At 44.2% G+C, this 20,944-nt stretch overlaps 1 protein-coding gene across 1 annotated transcript; it reads left to right on the top strand.

Moving 5' to 3' along the window:
• The first annotated feature begins 9,698 nt into the window (after positions 1-9,698).
• On the top strand, positions 9,699-20,729 carry LOC126071726 (cytochrome P450 4A11-like). The gene is given in 14 exon segments (XM_049875962.1): positions 9,699-9,788; positions 9,790-9,894; positions 11,121-11,250; positions 12,227-12,271; positions 12,768-12,895; positions 14,343-14,467; positions 14,786-14,940; positions 15,409-15,515; positions 15,600-15,646; positions 15,648-15,788; positions 15,892-16,025; positions 16,962-17,026; positions 17,169-17,245; positions 20,561-20,729. Coding segments are annotated over 14 exon segments (1,518 nt in total).
• The last annotated feature ends 215 nt before the right edge of the window (positions 20,730-20,944 follow it).

The raw sequence follows: 20,944 nt of genomic DNA, 5'->3' as shown, positions 1-20,944 counted from the left end.
GTGCATGGAGAGAGGTTTGGGTCGTGTTTCATTTTTTTGCAAATGGATATCCAGTTATGCCAGCACCATTTGTTAAAAAGACTGTCTTTTCCCCATTTAACTCTTTTGGGGCCTTTGTCAAATATCAACTGCTCATATGTGGATGGATTTATGTCTGGATTCTTAATTCTGTTCCATTGGTCCATGTATCTGTTGTTGTACCAGTACCAGGCTGTTCTGACTACTGTGGTGGTATAATAGGTTCTAAAATCAGGTAAAGTAAGGTCTCCCACTTTGTTCTTTTTCAGTAATGCCTTATTTATCCAGGGCCTCTTCCGCTTCCATATGAAGTTGGTGATTTGTTTCTCCATCTCATTAAAGAATGTCATTGGGCTTTGGATCAGAATTGCATTAAATGTGTAGATTGATTTTGGTAGAATAGGCATTTTTATAATGTTAAGTCTTCCTATCCATGAGCAAGGTATGTTTTTCCACTTACGTAAGTCTTTTCTGGTTTCTTGCAGAAGTGTACTGTAGTTTTCTTTGTGTAAGTCTTTTACATCTCTGGTAAGATTTATTCCTAAGTATTTTATCTTCTTGGGGGGCTACTGTAAATGGCATTGATTTGGTGATTTCCTCTTCGATGTTCTTTTTGTTGGTGTAGAGGAATCCAACTCATTTTTGTATGTTTATCTTGTATCCTTGAGGATTCCTTGGGGTTTTCTCTGTATAAGATCATGTCATCTGCAAATAGAGATACTTTTACTTCTTCCTTGCCAATCTGGATGCCCTTTATTTCTTTATCTAGCCTAATTGCTCTGGCTAGGACTTCCAGCACAATGCTGAATAAGAGTGGTGATAAAGGGCATCTTTGTCTGGTTCCCGATCTCAGTGGGAATGTTTTCATGCTCTCTACCTTTAGGGTGATGTTGGTTGTTGGCTTTGTATAAACGCCTTTTATTATGTTGACGAATTTTCCTTCTATTCCTATTTTGCTGAGAGTTTTTTATCATGAATGAGTGTTGAACTTTGTCAAATGCCTTTTCTGCATCAATTGATAAAATCATGTGATTCTTGTCTTTTGTTTTATTTATGTGGTGGATTACTTTAATTGTTTTTCTAATGTTGAATGATCCCTGCATACCTGGTATGAATCTCACTTGGTCATGGTGAATTATTTTTTTGATATGTTGTTGAATTCTATTGGCTAGAATTTTGTTGAGGATTTTTGCATCTATGTTCATGGGGGATACAGGTCTATAATTTTCTTGTGGTGTCTTTACCTGGTTTTGGTATCAGGGATATGGTGGCTTCATAGAATGAGTTTGGTAGTATGCCATCCTTTTCTATGCTCTGAAATACCTTTAGTAGTAGTGGTGTTAACACTTCTCTGAAAGTTTGGTAGAACTCTGCAGTGAAGCCGTCTGGACCAGGGCCTTTTTTTGGGGCGGGGGGGAGTTTTTTGATTACCTTTTCAATCTCTTCTTTTGTTATGGGTCTACTTAGTTGTTCTACAACTGTTTGTGTTAGTTTAGGTAGGTAGTGTGTTTCTAGGAATTCATCCATTTCTTCTAGGTTTTCAAATTTGTTTGTGCAGTTTTTCATAATAATCTGATATGATTGTTTTAATTTCAGTTGGGTCTGTTGTAATATTGTCCATCTCATTTCTTATTTGGGTTATTTGCTTCCTCTCCTGTTTTTCTTTTATCAGTTTGGCCAGTGGTTTATCAATTTTGTTGATTTTTTCAAAAAAACAGCTTTTGGTCTTGTTAATTCTTTCAATTCTTTTTCTGTTTTCTATGTCATTTAGTTCTGCTCTAATATTTATTATTTGTTTTCTTCTAGTGCCTGTGGGTTTCTTTTGTTGCTCTCTTTCTATTTTTTCAAGTTGTAGGGGTAATTCTTTGATTTTGGCCCTTCTTTTTGGATGTGTGCATTTACTGATATGAATTGACCTCTGAGCACTGCTTTTGCTGTGTCCCAAAGGTTCTGATAGGAAGTGTTTTCATTCTCATTGGGTTCTCTGAATTTCTTTATTCCATCCTTAATGTCTTCTATAATCCAGGCTTTTTTGAGCAGGGTATTGTTCAGTTCCCAAGTGTTTGATTTCTTTTCCCTGCTTTTCCTGTTATTGATTTCCACTTTTATGGCCTTATGGTCAGAGAAGATGCTTTGTAATATTTCAATGTTTTGGATTCTGCTAAGGCTTCTTTATGACCTAATATGTGGTCTATTCTAAAGAATGTTCCACATGTACTAGAAAAGAAAGCATACTTGGTTGCTGTTGGGTGGAATGTTCTGTATATGTCTACAAGGTCAAGTTGATTGATTGTGGCATTTAGATCTTCAGTGTCTTTATTGAGCTTCTTTCTGGATGTCCTGTCATTCACCAAAAATGGTGTGTTGAAGTCTCCTACTATTATTGTGGAGCTGTCTATCGCACTTTTCAATGCTGATAGAGTTTGTTTTATGTATCTTGCAGCCCTGTCATTGGGTGCATAAATATTTAATATGGTTATATCTTCTTGGTGTATTGTCCCTTTAATCATTATATAGTGTCCTTCCTTATCCTTTCTGATGGATTTAACTTTAAAGTCTATTTTATTAGAAATTAATATTGCCACGCCTGTTCTTTTTTGATTGATGTATTTTTTTGCATCCTTTGAGTTTTAGTTTGTTTGTGTCTCTAAATCTAAGGTGTGTCTCTTGTAGGTAGCATATAGACGGAAGTTGTTTTTTAATCCATTCTGCCACTCTCTGTCTCTTTATTGGTGCATTTAGTCCATTTACATTCAAGGTAATTATGGATAGGTATGAATTTAGTGCTATCATTTTGATGTCTTTTTTGTGTGTGTTGTTGACTGTTTTTTTTCCCACTTAATTTCATGTGCTGTGTAGATTTTCTTTATATATTGTCCTTTCCTCACATTTGTTGTTGTTGATTTTTTTTCTGCTGAGTCTGTATTTTTCCCTGTATTTTATTTTGATGAGTGGGATAGTTTGTCTCCTTTGTGGTTACCTTATTATTTACCCCTATTTTTCTAAATTTAAACCTAAATTGTATCACCATATCTCCCTTTCCATATGGAAGGTGTATGATTTCATTTCTTAGTCCCTCTTTATTATTTTAATGTTGTCTTCTTTTATATAATAACATTGCTGTTACCCTGTTTGTGGGCTTTTTTTATATATATAATCTTGCTTTCTTTTTTTGGATTTCTCTGTCTGGGTTGACTTCTGGTTGCTGTGCCCAGTGTTCTAGTCTTGGGTTGATACCTGATATTATTGATTTTCTAACCAAAAAAACTCCCTTTAGTATTTCTTGTAGTTTTGGTTTCATTTTTACAAATTCCCTAAACTTGTGTTTATCTGGAAATGTCTTAATTTCACCTTCATTTTTAAGAGACAGTTTTGCTGGATATATGATTCTTGGCAGGCAATTTTTTTCCTTCAGTTTTTCAAATATGTCATCCCATTGCCTTCTTGCCTGCATGGTTTCTACCGAGTAGTCCAAGCTTATTCTTATTGGCTCTCCTTTGTAGGTGACTTTTCTTTTATCCCTCACTGCTCTTATAATTCTCCCTTTGTCTTTGGTTTTGGCAAGATTGATTATAATATGTCTTGGTGACTTTCTTTTAACATCTACCTTATGTGGAGTTCGATGAGCATCTTGGATAGATATCTTCTCATCTTTCACAATATCAGGGAAGTTTTGTGCCAACAAATCTTCAAAAATTCTCTCTGTATTTTCTCTTATCCCTCCCTGTTCTGGTACTCCAATCACTCACAGGTTATTTCTCTTGATAGAGTCCCACTTGATTCTTAAGGTTTCTTCATTTTTTAAAATTCTTTTATCTGATTTTTCTTCAAATATATTAGTGCCAAGTGATTTATCTTCGAGTTCAGAAATTCTAGCTTCTGCTTGCTCATTTCTGCTCCTCTGACTTTCTACTGAGTTATCTAATTCTGTAATTTTATTGTTAATCTTCTGAATTTCTAATTGCTGTCTGTCTATGGATTTTTCCAGCTTATTAAACTTTTCATTATGTTCCTGAATAATCGTTCTAATTTCTTCAATTGCTTTATCTGTATGTTCCTTGACTTGTTCTGCCTATTGCCTCATTTCCTTCCTGATATCTTGAAGGGTTCTGTATATTAAACTTTTGTATCCTGTATCTGGTAATTCCAGGAATGCACTTTCATCTAGAGGATCCCTGGATTCTTTGTTTTGAGAGCTTGTTGAGGTGATCATGGTCTGTTTCTTTATGTGACTTGATATTGACCTTTGTCTCTGAGCCATCTATAAGTTATTGTATTAGTTTATGCTTGCTTACTGTGTTGTAGCTGCTTGCTTTGTTTTGTTTTGGTATACCCCTATGGGTTGCTTGAGTGAGCTAGCTTGATTATTTTCACGTTTGGAGCTCTGGTGTGCTGTCCCCAGCTGGCTAGAGCTGTTATCAGGTATATCAGTCTAGGAGTCCATTCAGTTTCCTTGTATGAATTCAGCTCAGGTTTCCAGGTAGCTGATCATCAAGTGTGTGGTACAGGCTCTATCCTACAGTCTTAGAGGGGCAGGGGTGATTGGCGTATATACCAGTATCCTGTCACAGCAGGGGGTCACGCTCTGAACAAGGCAGGGGGCTGAGAACCCACCGCCAAGTGTCTCTGAAGAAAGCGAGTCCCTGTTTCCTAGGGTGTGCAGGTGGGTGGGCTCTGCAGATGGACCATGGGCACCCAATGTTTTTGGTTGTAAGGACTGGGAGGTACCAGTTATCTTTGGACCCCTGTTGTGAGTGGCTTGATGTCCTGAGTGGAGCTACTAGTCCTCAGGTCCCTAATGTGGGTAGGTGAGGACCTTGTTTAATAGGCAAAGCAATGTCAAACATCAAACACCCACCTCTCCTCCACACAGCTGGAAAGGTTGGCGTCTGGCAACAAGGGTCTGTTCTGAAATAGGCCCACACAGGTCCATGCAGAAGGGAAAGGTGCTCAAAGTCCATGGACGGTTTATGCCTGGACAAAGCCGCTTCTGTCCTGAGCTCCCCTGGTTAGTAGAGCTTGCAAATTATCTTTTCCCCCAATTGAACATTTTTTCCTTCCCCAAGGCCGGGAGGATGGCTCTAGGTGCTCAACAGGGCCCATCTCAGGCCCAGGGATTTAGCCACTGAAGCCGGCTAGGGGGTGGAGGGGCACGGTAAAATATGCACAAGTACTTAACTTTTGCCGAGAGCACCGTTCTTCTCAGGTTCCGGAGGTGTAAGTAGGCTGTGTGGCTGGCTGCTTCTCCGCTGCTCTGGGAATGGTGCCTGAGGGCTTCCAGCAATTCAGGTTTGGTAACTCCTCTCCACTTCTGAACAGTCTCTTCCTCCCCCTGGCCCTCAGTTTGTTGTCTAAGCTTGCCTTTGATGCTCAGGGCTCCCAGCCTGTGTCACAAATATATTCCTTTCACTTGTTTTTTTGGGTCTTTGTTGTAAAGAGGGCTGTCCAGAAGCATCTGTCTATTCTGCCATCTTGGCCCCACCCCCTTATAATAATTTTTAGGGTCTCCTTATCAACAAAAAAAGCTCCTCTAACCCTGGTGGGAACAGGGGTGGACTCATCTATTTTCCTTGGACACCTTCCTGCCTTCTGTCCTGTCTTTCTGTCTTATTGCACCCGCCCCCTGCCTGTCTACCTATCTTCTTATACGCCCACCTGCCAGGACTTCTGCCTCCAGTCCATCAGCCTATCTGCCCTTCTCTCTGCCCACCACCTGCATCTCTAAAATCCACATAACTCCTGATCAACTGCATGCCCTCAAGTCTCTCTGCCCATCTTCAGGCCTTTCTTCCTCTGCCAACATCTCTGTCCCTGTATGAGTTTCTGTTGCTGCCATAAGAAATTAAAACAAACTTAGTGGCTTAAAGCTACACAAATGTAGTCTCTTACAGTTCTGGAGGCCAGAGTCTGAAACAGGTTTCACCATACATGAACCACAGTTGTGCCATGTGAGTCTCACTTTGGGGGCTGTAGAGAAGAAACTTTTCCTGCTTTTCCAGCTTCCAAAGCTGCTGTCCTTTCATCCTTTGCTCATGGCTTCTTCCTTCATCTTCAAAGCCAGCAGCATCTTCAAATCTCTCTGCTTCTATCTTCATATCCTCCTCTCTCTAAAAAAACCAAAACCATTGCCATTGAATCGATTCTGATTCATAACGACCCTATAGGACAGAGTAGAACTGCCTGAAACAGTTTCCAAAGAGCAACTGGTGGATTTGAACTGCTGATCTTTTGGTTAGCAGCCGTAGCTCTTAACCACTATACCACCAGGGTTTCCATAAAGACCTTGTGATTATTTGGTCCCACTCAGACTGTCCCTGACCACTCCTTCCCAAGTCTAGGGAGGATTGTCCCTCATACCTGTGGGGAGGGGAAAGAATGAGGGTAAAGCTTAGAGCTTGACCACTACGATTGACTAATGTGGAGGATCCACCTTGGGAAACAGTGGGAAAAAAGTGTTACCAGCTCACTGTGATACACATGTACACATTTACTTCCCCCTCACCCCTCCAGTTTCCTCAACAAATACTTAATAAGTATCTACCATCTGCTAGCCGGCATGCTAGATGCCGGGACAAGGCTGCAAGCAAAAGGGTCACGATCCCTGACTTCAAGGAATTCACAATCTAGTTTATCAAACGTTTAACAGATGTGCTAGTTTATTACTACCCCAACTTAAAAGGTGAGAAACTGAGAGTCAGCAAGATCAAGTGATATTGCCAGAATAAAACAGCTGCTGAGAATCTGAGTTGAAGATAGAACCATGATAATCCTTCATCTCAAAATTCTTAATGTAATCACAACTGAAAAGCCTTTTTGCCTTCTAAGAAAACATTTTCACAGTTGCAGAGGATTTGGGTGTAGACATTTGGGGGACATTTTTCAGCCTGCTAGAGTCCCCATACGACTGTCATCTGCTCTGTCACACCTGAATATCACCTTTTAACTGATTTGTCATTCATGCAACCCTCTGCTTCTTTCCTTCTTCTCTCGAGCCCCCACTCTCAGTAAAGTTCATAGTGCTTCAACTACTGTCTGTTCTTCTTTTCATGGAGGTGGATGGGAGGTGGATGGCAGGGAAGGAGAGTGACAAATGAAAGAAATCCTTTCTGAGGAAGGAGAGGGGGTTAAACTCTGCTCTATGATTCTGTGTTCTTTCTCAAGCTGACCCGAGTCAGGCCTGATGTGTCCCACCCCTCCATGCAGGCCCCACTCTTGTGGTCCCTGACACCCACACCCTGTCTAGTTCTAAAGGAGCCCGTATTAGGTGGATTTAGAAACAGGGCTCCTTTCTCAGGAGTGCTGGAGGGGGCTCACACTGTCAGGCAAGGAACCCTGCCTCCATTCTGTTCAGGGGTACAAAGTTTCTCACACTAGATTTTAAGAGCAGGAACTATCTAGAGTCAATCTTGCCTTGAGCAGGAGGCCTTACAGTAATTGTGGGGCATGAGGGTCTTGGGGACACAGCCCTTCATGGCAGAGAGATGTTTGGGAAGCATGAGATGTCACCAGGTACCTGTCAGCACTGCCTTCTGAAGTTCTTCAGGCACCTCAGAAGGCTCAAGGAGTTGGTGGCTGCTCAGCAGGGACCCAGCCAGGTGGGCAAACATGACATCATTTTCAATGGGCAAACATAAACATCACTTTCAATGACTTCCTGATTCCCAGTTGCATGGTTTCACCTACACTTTCTAACAAAAGCTGCCCTGGATGCTGAATCTTGCATTTATACCAATACATGAGGCTACTCATCTGAAACATTCACCTGCTACAAAACACTTGGAAACCCTGGATAAAACATAGAAAATATGAAATGCCCCTTCAAAAGTTTGGGGGCTGCCATGTATGGACTAGAGACCCAACCACACCCTCATCTCCTTTTTCTTACTGATTAGAGGCAGTCTCTGGAGTAAACTGCTTAGGTTTGAATTCTGGCTTCACCACTTAACAGCTTGGTGATTCTGTGTAAGCAGCTAATTTCTTTGTACCTTCATTTTCTCATCAATAGCATGGCAATTTTTAAAATTTACTTTGTGGAGTATTGTGAGCAGCAACAGGTAAAGTTATTTGTCCAGTTTCTGGAACATAGTAAAGGCTCCTTAAATTTTGAATATTATCAAGGATTTTGAGTCCAATTAAAAAGAAGAAACAGAGGACTCAGCAAGGGCAAGAAGAAGTCCCAAAAAGAGTTCAATCCCATGACTCTAAATCCAAAGCTCCTTCTACTACTACCTCTAGTCCTGTGGGTAAACAACAGGTGCTGAGCCAAGTAAGAGAAAGAGTAAGGTTTCAAAGTCCCTCTGGGGTACTGGGGTAGAGGGGACCTGAGATAACCATAGAGCTGGAGGCAGGTTGGGGATCAGAAGAGGGGGACAGAGAGCTAGGAGAAGAGTGGACAGGTCACAGTGGACTGTGTAAATAGTTACATGCCCCATGGCCACTGGGTTTGGACAGGGTCCCTGGATTTATGGGAGAAAGAAAAGAACTCTGGCCCCATGGGTTATGTAGGGAATCACCCCACATCAGGGAGAGCAAGCAGGATGGTGTTAGGTATAAGCATGTAGATGTGTGAGAGGCAGGTCAGGAGGAAATTGGACATCTTGGAAAGCAGCCTTTCAAGGAATTCTTCTTGAAATGTTTTTCATTTTTTAATTTCTGAATTCTAAGCCTTGAATATGATCATAGGTGACATAATAATTTTAAAAGGGGTGGGGGGAGAAGAATTGAAGATAAACGTGCCCTCGTTTCTTGGTCTTTCTCATATGATCATCATGACTTTGCCAATGCCATTGCCTCTTTCTAACACTCTGCACTTGGTGAACTACTCTTCCTTCAAGCCCCATTCTTTTTTTCCTTTTCTTATTCCGTGAGTGGCCCCAGCCTGCTGATCATTCCTCCAGTACAGCTCTTACGATATTTTATTGTGATGATTCATTTTCTGCCTTTACCCACTAGACTGTGAGCTCAGTAAATATTTGTGGAGTGAATAAATGAATGAGTAATCTTTTGTGGGATTTCCCACCTTACAAAGGAAAAAAGCAAGACTCATAGAGAATTTAAGATGCTGGTTTCATAAGCAGTAAGTGCTCTGTCCACACGGAATAGTCACCCCAGCTCAGGAGTAGATTTTCACAGGCCTGGAGAATATTTCAGAAGCAACTGGTGTGTGCAGGTTTGGAGTCAAACAGAGATGGTTCTAACTTCAACTCAGATTCTCAGCAGCTGTTTTATTCTGGCAATATCACTTGATCTTGCTGACTCTCAGTTTCTCACCTTTTAAGTTGGAGTAGTAATAAACTAGCACATCTGTTAAACGTTTGATAAACTAGATTGTGAATTCCTTGAAGTCAGGGATCGTGACCCTTTTGCTTGCAGCCTTGTCCCGGCATCTAGCATGCCGGCTAGCAGATGGTAGATACTTATTAAGTATTTGTTGAGGAAACTGGAGGGGTGAGGGGGAAGTAAATGTGTACATGTGTATCACAGTGAGCTGGTAACACTTTTTTCCCACTGTTTCCCAAGGTGGATCCTCCACATTAGTCAATCGTAGTGGTCAAGCTCTAAGCTTTATCCTCATTCTTTCCCCTCCCCACAGGTAGGAGGGACAATCCTCCCTAGACTTGGGAAGGAGTGGTCAGGGACAGTCAAGGACAGTCAGACAGTGACCCAGCGGCAGCTGCACCATGAGTGTCTCTGTGCTGAGCCCCACTGGACTCCGAGGCAGTACGTCTGGGCTCTTCAAAGCAGCCTCCCTGCTTGGCCTGGCTCTGCTACTTGCTCAAGGCAGCCCAGCTCTATCTGCGCAGGCGTTGGTTACTCAAAGCCCTACAGCATTTCCTGTCACCTCCCTCACACTGGCTGTGTGGGCACAAGCATGAGGTAGGAACTAGGGGGTGAGGGCTATGGGACAGCAGAGAGGGCCTGGGCTGAGGGCACAGTCAACAAGTCATTGGACAAAGCTTTGTTATGTAAACTCTCTCCTGCCTCTCTAGCTAAATTCAGCTCACCTTTGAAGTGCGGGCTCCTCACTCCCAGCAAAGGGGAACTCACTAACTCACAAGAAGCTTGCCCTAGTTTAGCTCTCTCAGATACTCCTTCCTGTGCAGACCTGAATTCTGTCCTGATCACTCTGCAGAGCTGGAGGACGATGGTTGTTCCTTCCTGAGTCTCCTCTTATCCAGGCTGAGCTACCCCAACGGCCTCAGCTCTTCTCAAAAAACAAAGCTTCTAGATGCTTCTGCACCCCAGTTTCTCCATCTCATGTCTTGGTTACCTAGTGCTGCCATAACATCCCTTCTTCTGGTTTTCCCTCTCTCCATCTTTCCCTCCCCACTCCCTCCCTCCTTTCTTTCTTCCCTTCCCTTTCCTCTCCTCATTCTTTCCTTTCTTCCTCCTTCCCTGACCTCTCCATTGCTCCCTCTCTCTTTCCCTCTCTTTATCTTTCCCTCCCTCCTTTCTTTCCTTTAAAAAAAAAGCAATATTTCTTATGAGCTATACCCTATGCTGGGCTCTAAGAAAATAGGGATAACCAGTATTGAAAGTGAGTTTGCCAACCGGGTACCCAACAACTAGGGCATATTGAGGTTAATATGATAATACAGGGCCATTAAGGGCTGCGGCAGCCCAGGGGAAGAACACCTTTGGGCCAGCAGGATTGAGTTTAAACCCAGGTCATCTGAGCATATCATTCATCTTGATTTCCTCCTTCTTCTGTAAAACAGGATAAAGTAATAATCCCTACCTGACCACAGATTTGCTGTGAACATTACAAGTTGAATCTGTGACGATGATTTGTGCACTTTTGAGTCAGTCCCCCAACAATATTCATTAAATACCTATTATATGTAAGGTTCTGGAAGCAGTTCTGAGTGAGGGCCCAAAGCTTAGCCCAACAAGGCACAGATCTGCCCATACAGCAAGTCCTAGTCAATAACCGGAGTCTGGATCAAAGACCAGGTCATCAGAAACTTTTCCAAACCCCTAATCTCTGCTGGTAGGTATGCAGTTACCATCCCTGTGGCTGTCCTATCCTTCGTTCCCACTCTAAGTAAAAGTACTAGACCTAAAATAAAGTTTTAATTGTTTTGCCTCTCCCTCGGTTACAGTTCCAAAAGGATCAGGAGCTACAACAGTTGCTGAAATGGGTAGAAAAATTTCCGTGCGCCTGTCCTCAATGGCTATGGGGGAGCATGGCTGTCTACGCTGACTAGATGAAGGTGATTCTGGGGAGATCAGGTGAGAGGCAGACCTACATCCAACTAGAACACCTTCTCCCTCTTGGGTACATGCCTCTGGTTCTCTAAAATTGCAAAAGAGCTCAGGCCAACCATAAACACCTAAACACTCCAACAACCATCTTCCCAACTCACAACCCAACCTCATGCCAACAATAATTTCTTAGTTCTGGACATTTAAAACCCCTGTTTGGGGCTGAATTTCCTTCCTTCCACCCTCCTTCCTTCTTTCTACTTCTTCCCTTCCTTCCATTCCCTTCCTTTCTTCCTTCCTACCTTCCTTCCTTCCATTTCCTTCCTTCACTTACCTTACCTTTTCCTTCCTTTCCTCCTTCCTTCCTCCTTTCCTTCATTGTATTCTATTCTTCTCTCCCTCTCTCTCTCATTCACTCCTTCCCTACTTCCTTCTCTGTCTGCCTCCTTCCTTCCACCAAATTGAAATGTTCTGTTATGTACATTGTCCCATATCTGAAAGAAATATTTTCTGTCCACACTGAATTGGTTTTGACAGTTCTTATTGCTGCCTGTCATGGAACTTGGGCTGGTAAAATAAATACAGCATTGTCCCCTATCTGAAAGAAAAATTTTCTGTCCCCACTGGATTGGTTTTATAGTTCTTATTGCTGCCTGTCATGGAACATGGGCTGGTAAAGCTACCATAAATCCTAGAAAAGCCAAAAGGCTTCTGTCTCGCTGATTTACATTTAAGACATTGCCTACGTTTCTAGCATATTCACCATTCATCTCCTGTGGGTTTCTGCTGAAGATACTCTGAGTCTGCTCACTGAGCCCACACTGGCCACTGAGATAGATATAGTAGATGACAGGAGGCAAGGGAGAGGTAGCTTTGCATAGATTTACAGATGACAATCATAAAGAAATGATGCCAGCCAGTGGTCTGGAACACAGCTGCCTCCTGCGGGATGCCTTGCCTGGTCCCTTCCACTATTATCCTAATGCCCTTCCTAAACTTTCAGACCCAAAGCTTCATGATGGCTACAGATACCTGGCCCCCTGGATTGGTACATATGTTTAAACAACGGCTGCTTTCCAATCACCAGGTAGGTTTGCCATGAGCAATTTCTTTGGATCACAGAGAACAACAAGTGTCCATCCATCACTGTCACCACCCCCATCCCTAAATCAACCCTCATTTCTCGTCTTTTCTCAGACCCTGACCCCATCCTTTTGATGGTAGGAGCTCTCCAATAGCTCTGCTCCTTCCACATCTCTTCTTAGTTCTCTCCAAACATCAAAACTTAACACTTACTTAAGGCCTACACCCTAAATGTCACTTTCAACTTCTATCTCATAGCTATCATAATCATATCCTATGTACCAGCCTAAATGGAAACTTACATTCCCGAAATGAGACAAGCTTTCCCAGCCTTTGCACATGGTGTGTCTTCAGATGGGTGTCTCCCCCGAGGATGGCATTGCTCCCTCCCAGGTTGTCTCTGGCAGTCCCTCTGATCCTGTCTCCTCCAACACACATGTACTCACTCATCTCTGGCCCAGGGTATGGTTTACTTCTGTTGAATGGGCAGACATGGCTCCAGCACCGGCGGATGTTGACTCCAGCCTTCCACTACGACATCCTGAAGCCCTACATTGGGCTCATGGCTGACTCAGTCCGAGTTATGCTGGTGAGTAGGTATCTGTCTCTCTGTCACCTCCACACACACGCTCACTCACAGACCCCTGCACACACAACACACCCTTACACAGTCCGCTGTCAAACACGTTGTCCCAGGGACATCCACTGGACAGTCACACAAAATGACACTATCAGATCCACAGACATGCACATCAGCCTTGTTAATGCACATACATATTGTCAAGCTCTTAGGCACACTTGAAACACAAGGACCTGTTGGCTCACACAAACACTTCCATGCACTATTGCTCACTCTGATGTGATCCCCATACTCCAACACACAAATGCTCACTGCCACGCTGAGACAAGGATTCAGGCTAACCTACTGACACACATACATACATATTTAGGCACATCAAGGCCTTCTTGGCAGATATACACAGACATGCACTCCTACACACACTTGCACATATGCCCAAATACACTGGCTTTCCAGCACATAGAAATAAGCTCCATTCTCATATTGGTATGAAGAAAATCCCTCTCCTAATTGACTGAAAACTCCTCCAGCATTTACCAAAAAGCAGGTTATCACACCACTACTGTGAGAGTAGTTTTCTCCAAAACCAGGTGGGATACGAGAGGAGCCAGCCACCATCTTGGACCCACACTTTGCTCATTGCCCAAAAAGAGACAGTTAGGGTCTACGCAGGGACCTACTCACCACTAACGTCCATGTGTTCAGCACTGTGGAAATAGGAATGGTCAATGTCCCTTGCACAGCAAGACAAGCTGCACCTGGCTGGCCTAGGCAATGCCACCTTCATTGGCAAGAAGGGCATCCAGAATGTCACTCACCTGGTATTTGACCTGAGGCCCAGGGCTTGTGCATGAATTTGAACCACCTCATAAAGAAATGGACACTGGGTCTATATTTTCATGGCCCAGACCCTGTTATGCCACCACCAAGCATCAGGACTCTGATTTGTCACTCAACTTGGGCTCCATAAAAAAAAAAAAATTGCTGAATGAAAAGGAATTGAAGTTCCTGATGTCCATTCCATGAAAGAACTTCCTGACCCTTTAGGCTTTATTTTGCATTGACACATTTGAGCCTTAAAAATTTGGTACAACCTGTCCCTCAGGTCTACCTTAGCTCTCAGGACACCAAAGAATCCCCATACTCTAAGAACCCTGAAAAAAAGTGTTTTCAGGTCAGCCAAAATGTGGTTATCATCATAAATCATTCCAAAATTAAAAACTTGATTGAGACAATTATGAGAAGATTTTTTAAGTACATAATAAAAACTGGTGAGAAAATGGACATCAGTCAATAAACATTGGCTTTACAGTCTTACTTTGGTATAATGCCGTCTGCTTTAGAAAGTGAGGAATTCCCAGTGGAACATCCAGGGAGACAGAGAAGAGAGTCTAGCCTGATTAACCAGGACCTCCTTGGGGGGTCTGAGGAGAGTCAATGTCCCCCTCCTCCCCAGGACAAGTGGGAAAAGCTTATAACCCAGGACCCCTATGTGGAGCTCTTTGAACATGTCTCCTTGATGACCCTGGACACCATTAGGAAGTGCGCCTTCAGCTATCAGGGCAGCTTCCAGTTGGACAGGTCAGTAACGACCCTCAGCATCAGGGTCCTTATTCACACCAACTGGCTATGGAATTAGCTGACAGACAGGTGGAGCACCTTGAATGCTCACCTCAACACAAAGCAAGATTCTAACCTCAGACCCAGACATGTAAGTGGAAACCTGGCTGCTCATGCCATTTTATCAAGGGCTGGGGACCACAAAGGCTATGAGACCAGAAGTAATGCCTCAGTTGTGCCTGTCCATGCTGTTTGAAGATGTCTCCACTCAGAATCCCACTTCACCTCTGGGTCAGAGGCCTCCCTTCCCTTTATCTCTTCTGCGTCTTCTCCCTTCAGGAACACCAGCTCCTACATCCAGGCTGTTGGGAACCTGAACAAGTTATTGTTTCCACGCTTGAGGAATGCCTTCTACCAGAGTGACTTCATCTGCAGGCTGACCCCTGATGGCCGCTTGACACTCCATGCCTGCCAGGTCGCACATCAGCACACAGGTCCTGGGCTCTCCTCCTGGGATGCCCTGCTCCTCTACCAAGGCCAACCCAAAGGAAACTATCCTGGCCCCTCTGGCCCCCTCAGTACCTCTGCAGGACCTGGTACACACCGAGGGTGGGTAGATCTCTGGAACAGGGGATGGGCAGTGAGATGTTGTGTAACAGGTGCTGTGCCAGGGTTTTACTTGTGTCATCACATTTGGTAATGGTTGATGACACCCCACCCCAGGAAACATCAAGCAGAAGGTCCATGGGTTCTGTTAGTGAGGGTGTCCTGATCTTCAATCCACTGGTGCTAGAGCTTTCACCTCTGACCCACAGGCAATCCCACACTCATCCCGAGTTCCACCTCAGTCAGGCCTGATGTCCACGTTGGTGCCAGTTGTAATTGAAGTGGCTGCTATAGGTGTTTATGGCTAGTGTGCCCAGAGTTCTTACCTCCCACTGCTAACCACTGTCTTGGGATAGATCAAGTGATCAAGCTGAGGAAGGCTGGTCTGCAGGAGGAAGGAGAGTTGGAAAAGATAAGGAGGAAGAGACACTTGGATTTCCTGGACACCCTCTTGTGTGCAAAAGTGAGTGCAGGAGAGGCTTGAGGCTTTGTCCTGAAGACCAGGGTCTGAGGGTAAACCCTGTACACTCCATGCAGCTTCCACCAGATGGAGAACAGAAACAGCCTGTCTGACCAGGACCTTCAAGCTGAAGTGAACATTCATGTTCAAGGGCCATGAGACCACAGCCAGTGGTATTTCCTGGATTCTCTTTGCCCTGGCCACGCACCCTAAACATCAGCAGAAATGTCGGGAGGAAATCCAGAGCTTCCTGAGGGATCGAGCCTTCATCACATGGTGAGTGCTCAAGAGATAATAGGAGGGTTCTGCCTGTCTGTTAGAGGAGAAGCCCCTGGTCCATCCAGGGCCTGCCCATCCTTCAGGCTGGGCTTCTTCTCAGGGACCACCTGGGCCATATGCCCTATACCACCATGTGTGTCAACGAGGCTCTGCGACTGTACCCTCCTGTGCCAAGCGTTGGCAGGGTTCTCAGCAAGCCCATCCCCTTCCCGGATGGATGTTCCTTACCCAAAGGTATGAACTTCACCACACTCACTCACCTAACTTCCAGGAAGTATATCTACCACTACTGCCAGCTGCCCGTGAGTTCCCACTGAATCAGAGATCCCGACTCATGGCGATCCCTTGTGTGTTAGAGTAGAACTGCATTCCATAGGGTTTTCAGTGGTTGGTTTTTGGAAGTAAATCACCAGACCTTTCTTCCAAGGCAACCCTGTGTGGACTTGATCCTCTAATCTTTTGGTTAGCAGCTGAACCAATTTACCTTTGCACCACCCAGGAACTCCAGGAACTATATATGTGCTGGTTAATATGGTTATGACTCAATCCATTGAGTCATCTCCACAAGGAGATTTTAGGTTTAGAATGTGGCCTCTTCAGCTCTAAAATCCTAATTCCCTGAGATGTGGAAGGGCTCAAGACGGAATCAGAGAAGGGCAGAGGTAGATGTGGTCTTTTCCTTATGAAGCTTCGAGGCAAATGAGGGAGATTAGGAATCCCATGTCATGGGTCAGGTGTGGGTCCAGGCTCTGAGGAACCCTCAGGATGATGGCAGAGATTAGCTGATGACCAGATGTGAGGCCATGCCCATGGTCACAGGCTATCCATTGGCTCATTTCCCATTGATCTGAATCTCAGCTCTGCTACATACTAGCTGTATGATACTTGGCAAGTCTCTCAGCCTCTCTAAGCATTAAAAAAAAAATAGGTACCTCATTTTAAAAACTAGGGAATGAGTGTGTTTTCCATGGAGGGTGGTTGTGAGGGTAGAATGAGTCAATGTATATTCCCCTCTGACACTTGAGTTACTAGTCAGCCTCCAATTCTCTTGCTTTTCTTGGTTTGTGGCACCCAGTCCTTTTGAGTATCTGCATCAGTTCTACTAGCTGAAATATCAGGGATACACTCCATAGGTATGTCAGACTTTTCAGTGTCTAACCTGCCCCACAGGAATCAGAGTCTCACTGAACTTTTATGCCCTTCACCACAGCCTGAAGGTGTGGTGGAACCCCGAGGTATGAGGTCCTGGGAAGCAGGAATAGGATGATTTCTCAAGAACAACCCCTCTTCAGATCCCTGCTTCTGGCAGTCCCACCCCCTCATGGGCTAGAAGGAAGGACTTAAGTCCTAGTTTTGGCTCTGATGCTCTTTTTGCAGGTGTTTGATCCTCCCAGGTTTGAGCCAGGCTCTGCTCAACATAGCCACTCCTTCCTGCCCTTCTCAGAAGGATCAAGGTGAGGAGACTTCCTTTGTCTGGTAATAGGGAGGGGTTTTCTGGGTGTGTGCCCTATGTGCATAGATGGCAGCCTTGGCTATGCCTGGTAGTGTTGGTGTTTGTGGGAAGGAGGCCTTGTGTTTGCCTCTGTACAAAAGGAAAGAGAGAATTTCTGGGCGGACCATGGAGACTGCTCCCACTGCCCTTTCCTAATGGCAGCCAACTTTCAACATGAGTGGATTTTCCAAAGTTCAGTGTGTTCTGGTGTTTTTCTCACTCTAGGACTATGGCTTTTCAGGGTAGAATATCTTGGGCTTTTCACATTTCTGGTGTTGTGCTTTCCTCAATTGTCACAATTTTTAGAGGTAGATTTCTCTATTCCTAATCATTCTCAGTGGAGCCCACTGCCTTTCCTACTTAATTCAACAATCTGCCTTCCCACTGAACAAACAGATTGTGTGGGTTTCAAATTCCATACGCATGTCTCAACCGTGCAACCCATATACTTGAAAGGTTATGATTGCCTTTTGAAAGAAGCGTTATACCAATTCGAGTCTTCTATTCCAACAAAAATTTTCACTGAATGTTAATTTTCACATTTCCATGACTACTTTCCTGATTAACAGAATTCTTCTATGAAGTGGGTGCTATACACCATGAATTAACAGACAGTCTGCGTAGTCTGGAGCCCTGGTGGCACAGTGGTTCAGAGCTACGGCTTCTACCCAAAGGTCAGCAGTTCCAATCCACCAGCCATTCCTTGGAAACTCTATGCGGCAGTTCTACTCTGTTCTGTAGGGTCATTATAAGTCAGAATAGACTCGACAGCAACGGGTTTGGTCTTTGATTCGGTTTTCTACACAGTTCAAAGCTGGCAAAAAAGAGAAAAAGAAAGCATAAAATTAAAACAATAAATGATTGTTAAGGGAAAACCCACAATATTATATATGAAACTTAGAATTTGGAAGTTTCCTAATGTGTAACTTATAAAACACACTTGAAACAGCTATTCAATTGAGAAAAGTGCGCTCAAAATGGCTGCTGTCAAAATATCAAAGGCTGCTGAAATTGTCCCGTGAAATACAAAATTGTCAGAAACGTTGTAAGTATTTAACATAGAAAGGTTTTGAAAAATCCATAATTCTCTTAGGTCTTCAATGGATGAGTCATATTTCAGACATCTGGCCTTAAGCATGTTGTTCTTGCACAAATTAGCTTTCCAGAATTTAGTTTCCCCTGAATTGATTCCTCCTTTTCCAAACATTGTCTGCAAAACATGTTGCCACCACTAGTTGGAAGTAGAGCCTTGGATAGCTGAATTTCTAGGTCAGAACTAATATTTGATTTGCTTCTATTCTATTTTATTGTATTTTACTCAATTCAATTAATATAATTCAACCATAAAAGTATTTAATAATCATATGCTCTGTGTGCCAACTCCTGTGTTGGAAGATGGTAACCCACACATGAAAGATACTGTCAGGGCCTCCAAGAGTTTTTAGTCAAGGACAGAATTCATAGAAATAAATACCTGTAGGGTGAAGACATCATTAATTTGTTCATTCACTCTTTCACTCATTGAGAAGTTTTTTATTCTCCCCATGTTCCTGGCACTGTCATAGGCACTGGACCAGAATGTGTCCTTGAATGAAACACTAATGGTGCCTTGGGGGACATGGGAGAGAGAACTAGAAGAGAGGATGAGGGCAGACTGTTCATTACAAACTGAGCCTTGAGAATGTGGGCAGGTAGAGGTAACGGGAGGGCATGCTCAGTGATGCCAATGACAGGAACCTCAGCTAGAAAGTAGAGCAGGACAGTTAAAGTTGGGTTACACAACCTCCCAAATGGGCCTTTAAATGCCAACAAAGGTATTTGGGCTCTGTTCTACCTGCCATGGAGAGAACGGGGCCTGAGCAGGGCCATGGCTATAGCATGGAGGGAGCAGAGACAGGGAGGCCAGAAATGTCCAGGTAAGAAGAATGAGGAATGCCAAAGAGGGGACATTTCTGGAGTAGGTATGAAGGCTACATAAGCTGGCTGAATAAGGGAGTAAAGGAGGGAAGGATCTAGACCATTAATTGGAAGTCTGAGGGTACAACAGGGAGAGGAAGGGAGGAGCCTTCCAGTTCCCTACATCCTCCTTTTTCTCCAGGAAGCTTCCTTGTTGCCCCGATGAGTCCCCCACAACACCTCATCTTGTTCTTCCTCTGAGTGACTGAGTACCAGGGTATCTTCCTAGGTGGTGAGGGCCTGAGAGTATGGCCCACCTCCCCCTGCAGTGCCCAGAACAGTGGCCTTCCCATTGCAGAACCAGACACTGTTAATGCAGTGAGTGAACAAACCAGTGATTCAGTTTTCGAAGCCATTTATTTGATTAACTCTGCACTGGCCGTCTCCTAACAAAGGATCTCAAGCTGCTTCTTAACATGGGCCTTTCTTTGTAATATCAGACCTATCCCTTTCCCTCCAAACACTCGCTCACTCATTCAGCAAACATAACTGAGCCCCTACACGTGCCAGGCAGGATCTACCACAGAAAAGAGTTGCCCTTACACCAAGGCTGAGGTGACCTGTAGGGAAAGAGAAGATACTGGCCAAACCTTAAATGTCCTGAGAAGAATATCTAGCCCAGTCCTTCTCAACCATATTCCATGAGAGAATTAAGGTTTAACGCTATAAGGTATTCATTAAATGTAATGAATTAATGTCTCTCCTCTGCATCCAGAAAAGTCTAGCTTGTACCACATTTAGAATTATGAAGCTGGCCACTCACATCAGTTTCTGGAGAGCTTAATTGTCTCACAGAACTCAGTTGAGAAAGGTTATTAGACACTTGCTCTTGTAACTCCACCCCTTCTCTTGCTCCTCCTTTTGCTTAGAATGGCCTTCCATCCTGGAATGGCCTTCCATGTTCAAAGTCTATATCAAAAGTCCCCTCCTTTGCAAAACTTTTCTTTTCTACTATCCATCCCATTGATGTTAGCAGGATTACTAGCCAGCTGTAAGCCCACAACTCCTGACTTCCCAGTGGCAAGAATCAGCAGAGAACAGGAAAAAGATGTCAGTTTGCATTACTCAGAGAGAGCTCAGCAAGGGGAAATATTGCTGAGAGCACAAATAGGAGTTGGAACTAGGCCTGGAAGAGTGGTTGGATCTGTCAAAAGTCAGGGTTTAAGTGACGAAGGCTTGGGGATAGAGGCATGTGTGGTCTGTAAGCAGAGGACAGGAGGTTGGGCCCCATCAAGGAGCCCCATCAAGGCCACATTAGTGCCTGCACAACTCAGAACCAGGACTGAGGCTGTTTCCTTTTGGCTGTTCCTCTCTGGCCCAGGAACTGCATTGGGAAGCAGTTTGCCATGAACAAGCTGAAGGTGGCCATAGCCCTGACCCTGCTCCATTTTGAGCTGTCACTGGATCCCACCAGGGTTCCGATCCCTGTTCCAGAAATTGTGTTGAAGTCCAAGAATGGGATCTACCTGCACCTGAAGAAGCTCCTCTAACACCGGTGGGGACAACAGCAGCCCCATCTCCACTATTTCCCTCAGACAGCCCCCTGCCTTCTATCCTGTCTTTCTGTCCCCCCGCCTCTGTCTCTGGTGTATCTGCCCATCCTCCTGCTTTCTACCTTCCAAGTGAGTCACCTCCTGCCTCCCGCCCACCAGACTGTCCACCCTGCTCTCTGCCAACCTTTCACCAGGTTCCCTCCATGTTTGTC

This window comes from Elephas maximus, chromosome 3 (genome assembly GCF_024166365.1).
Source record: "Elephas maximus indicus isolate mEleMax1 chromosome 3, mEleMax1 primary haplotype, whole genome shotgun sequence".
Lineage (NCBI taxonomy): Eukaryota > Metazoa > Chordata > Mammalia > Proboscidea > Elephantidae > Elephas > Elephas maximus.
The sequence above is the reverse complement of the archived record's forward strand: the minus strand, read 5'-3'. Positions and strand labels throughout refer to the sequence as shown.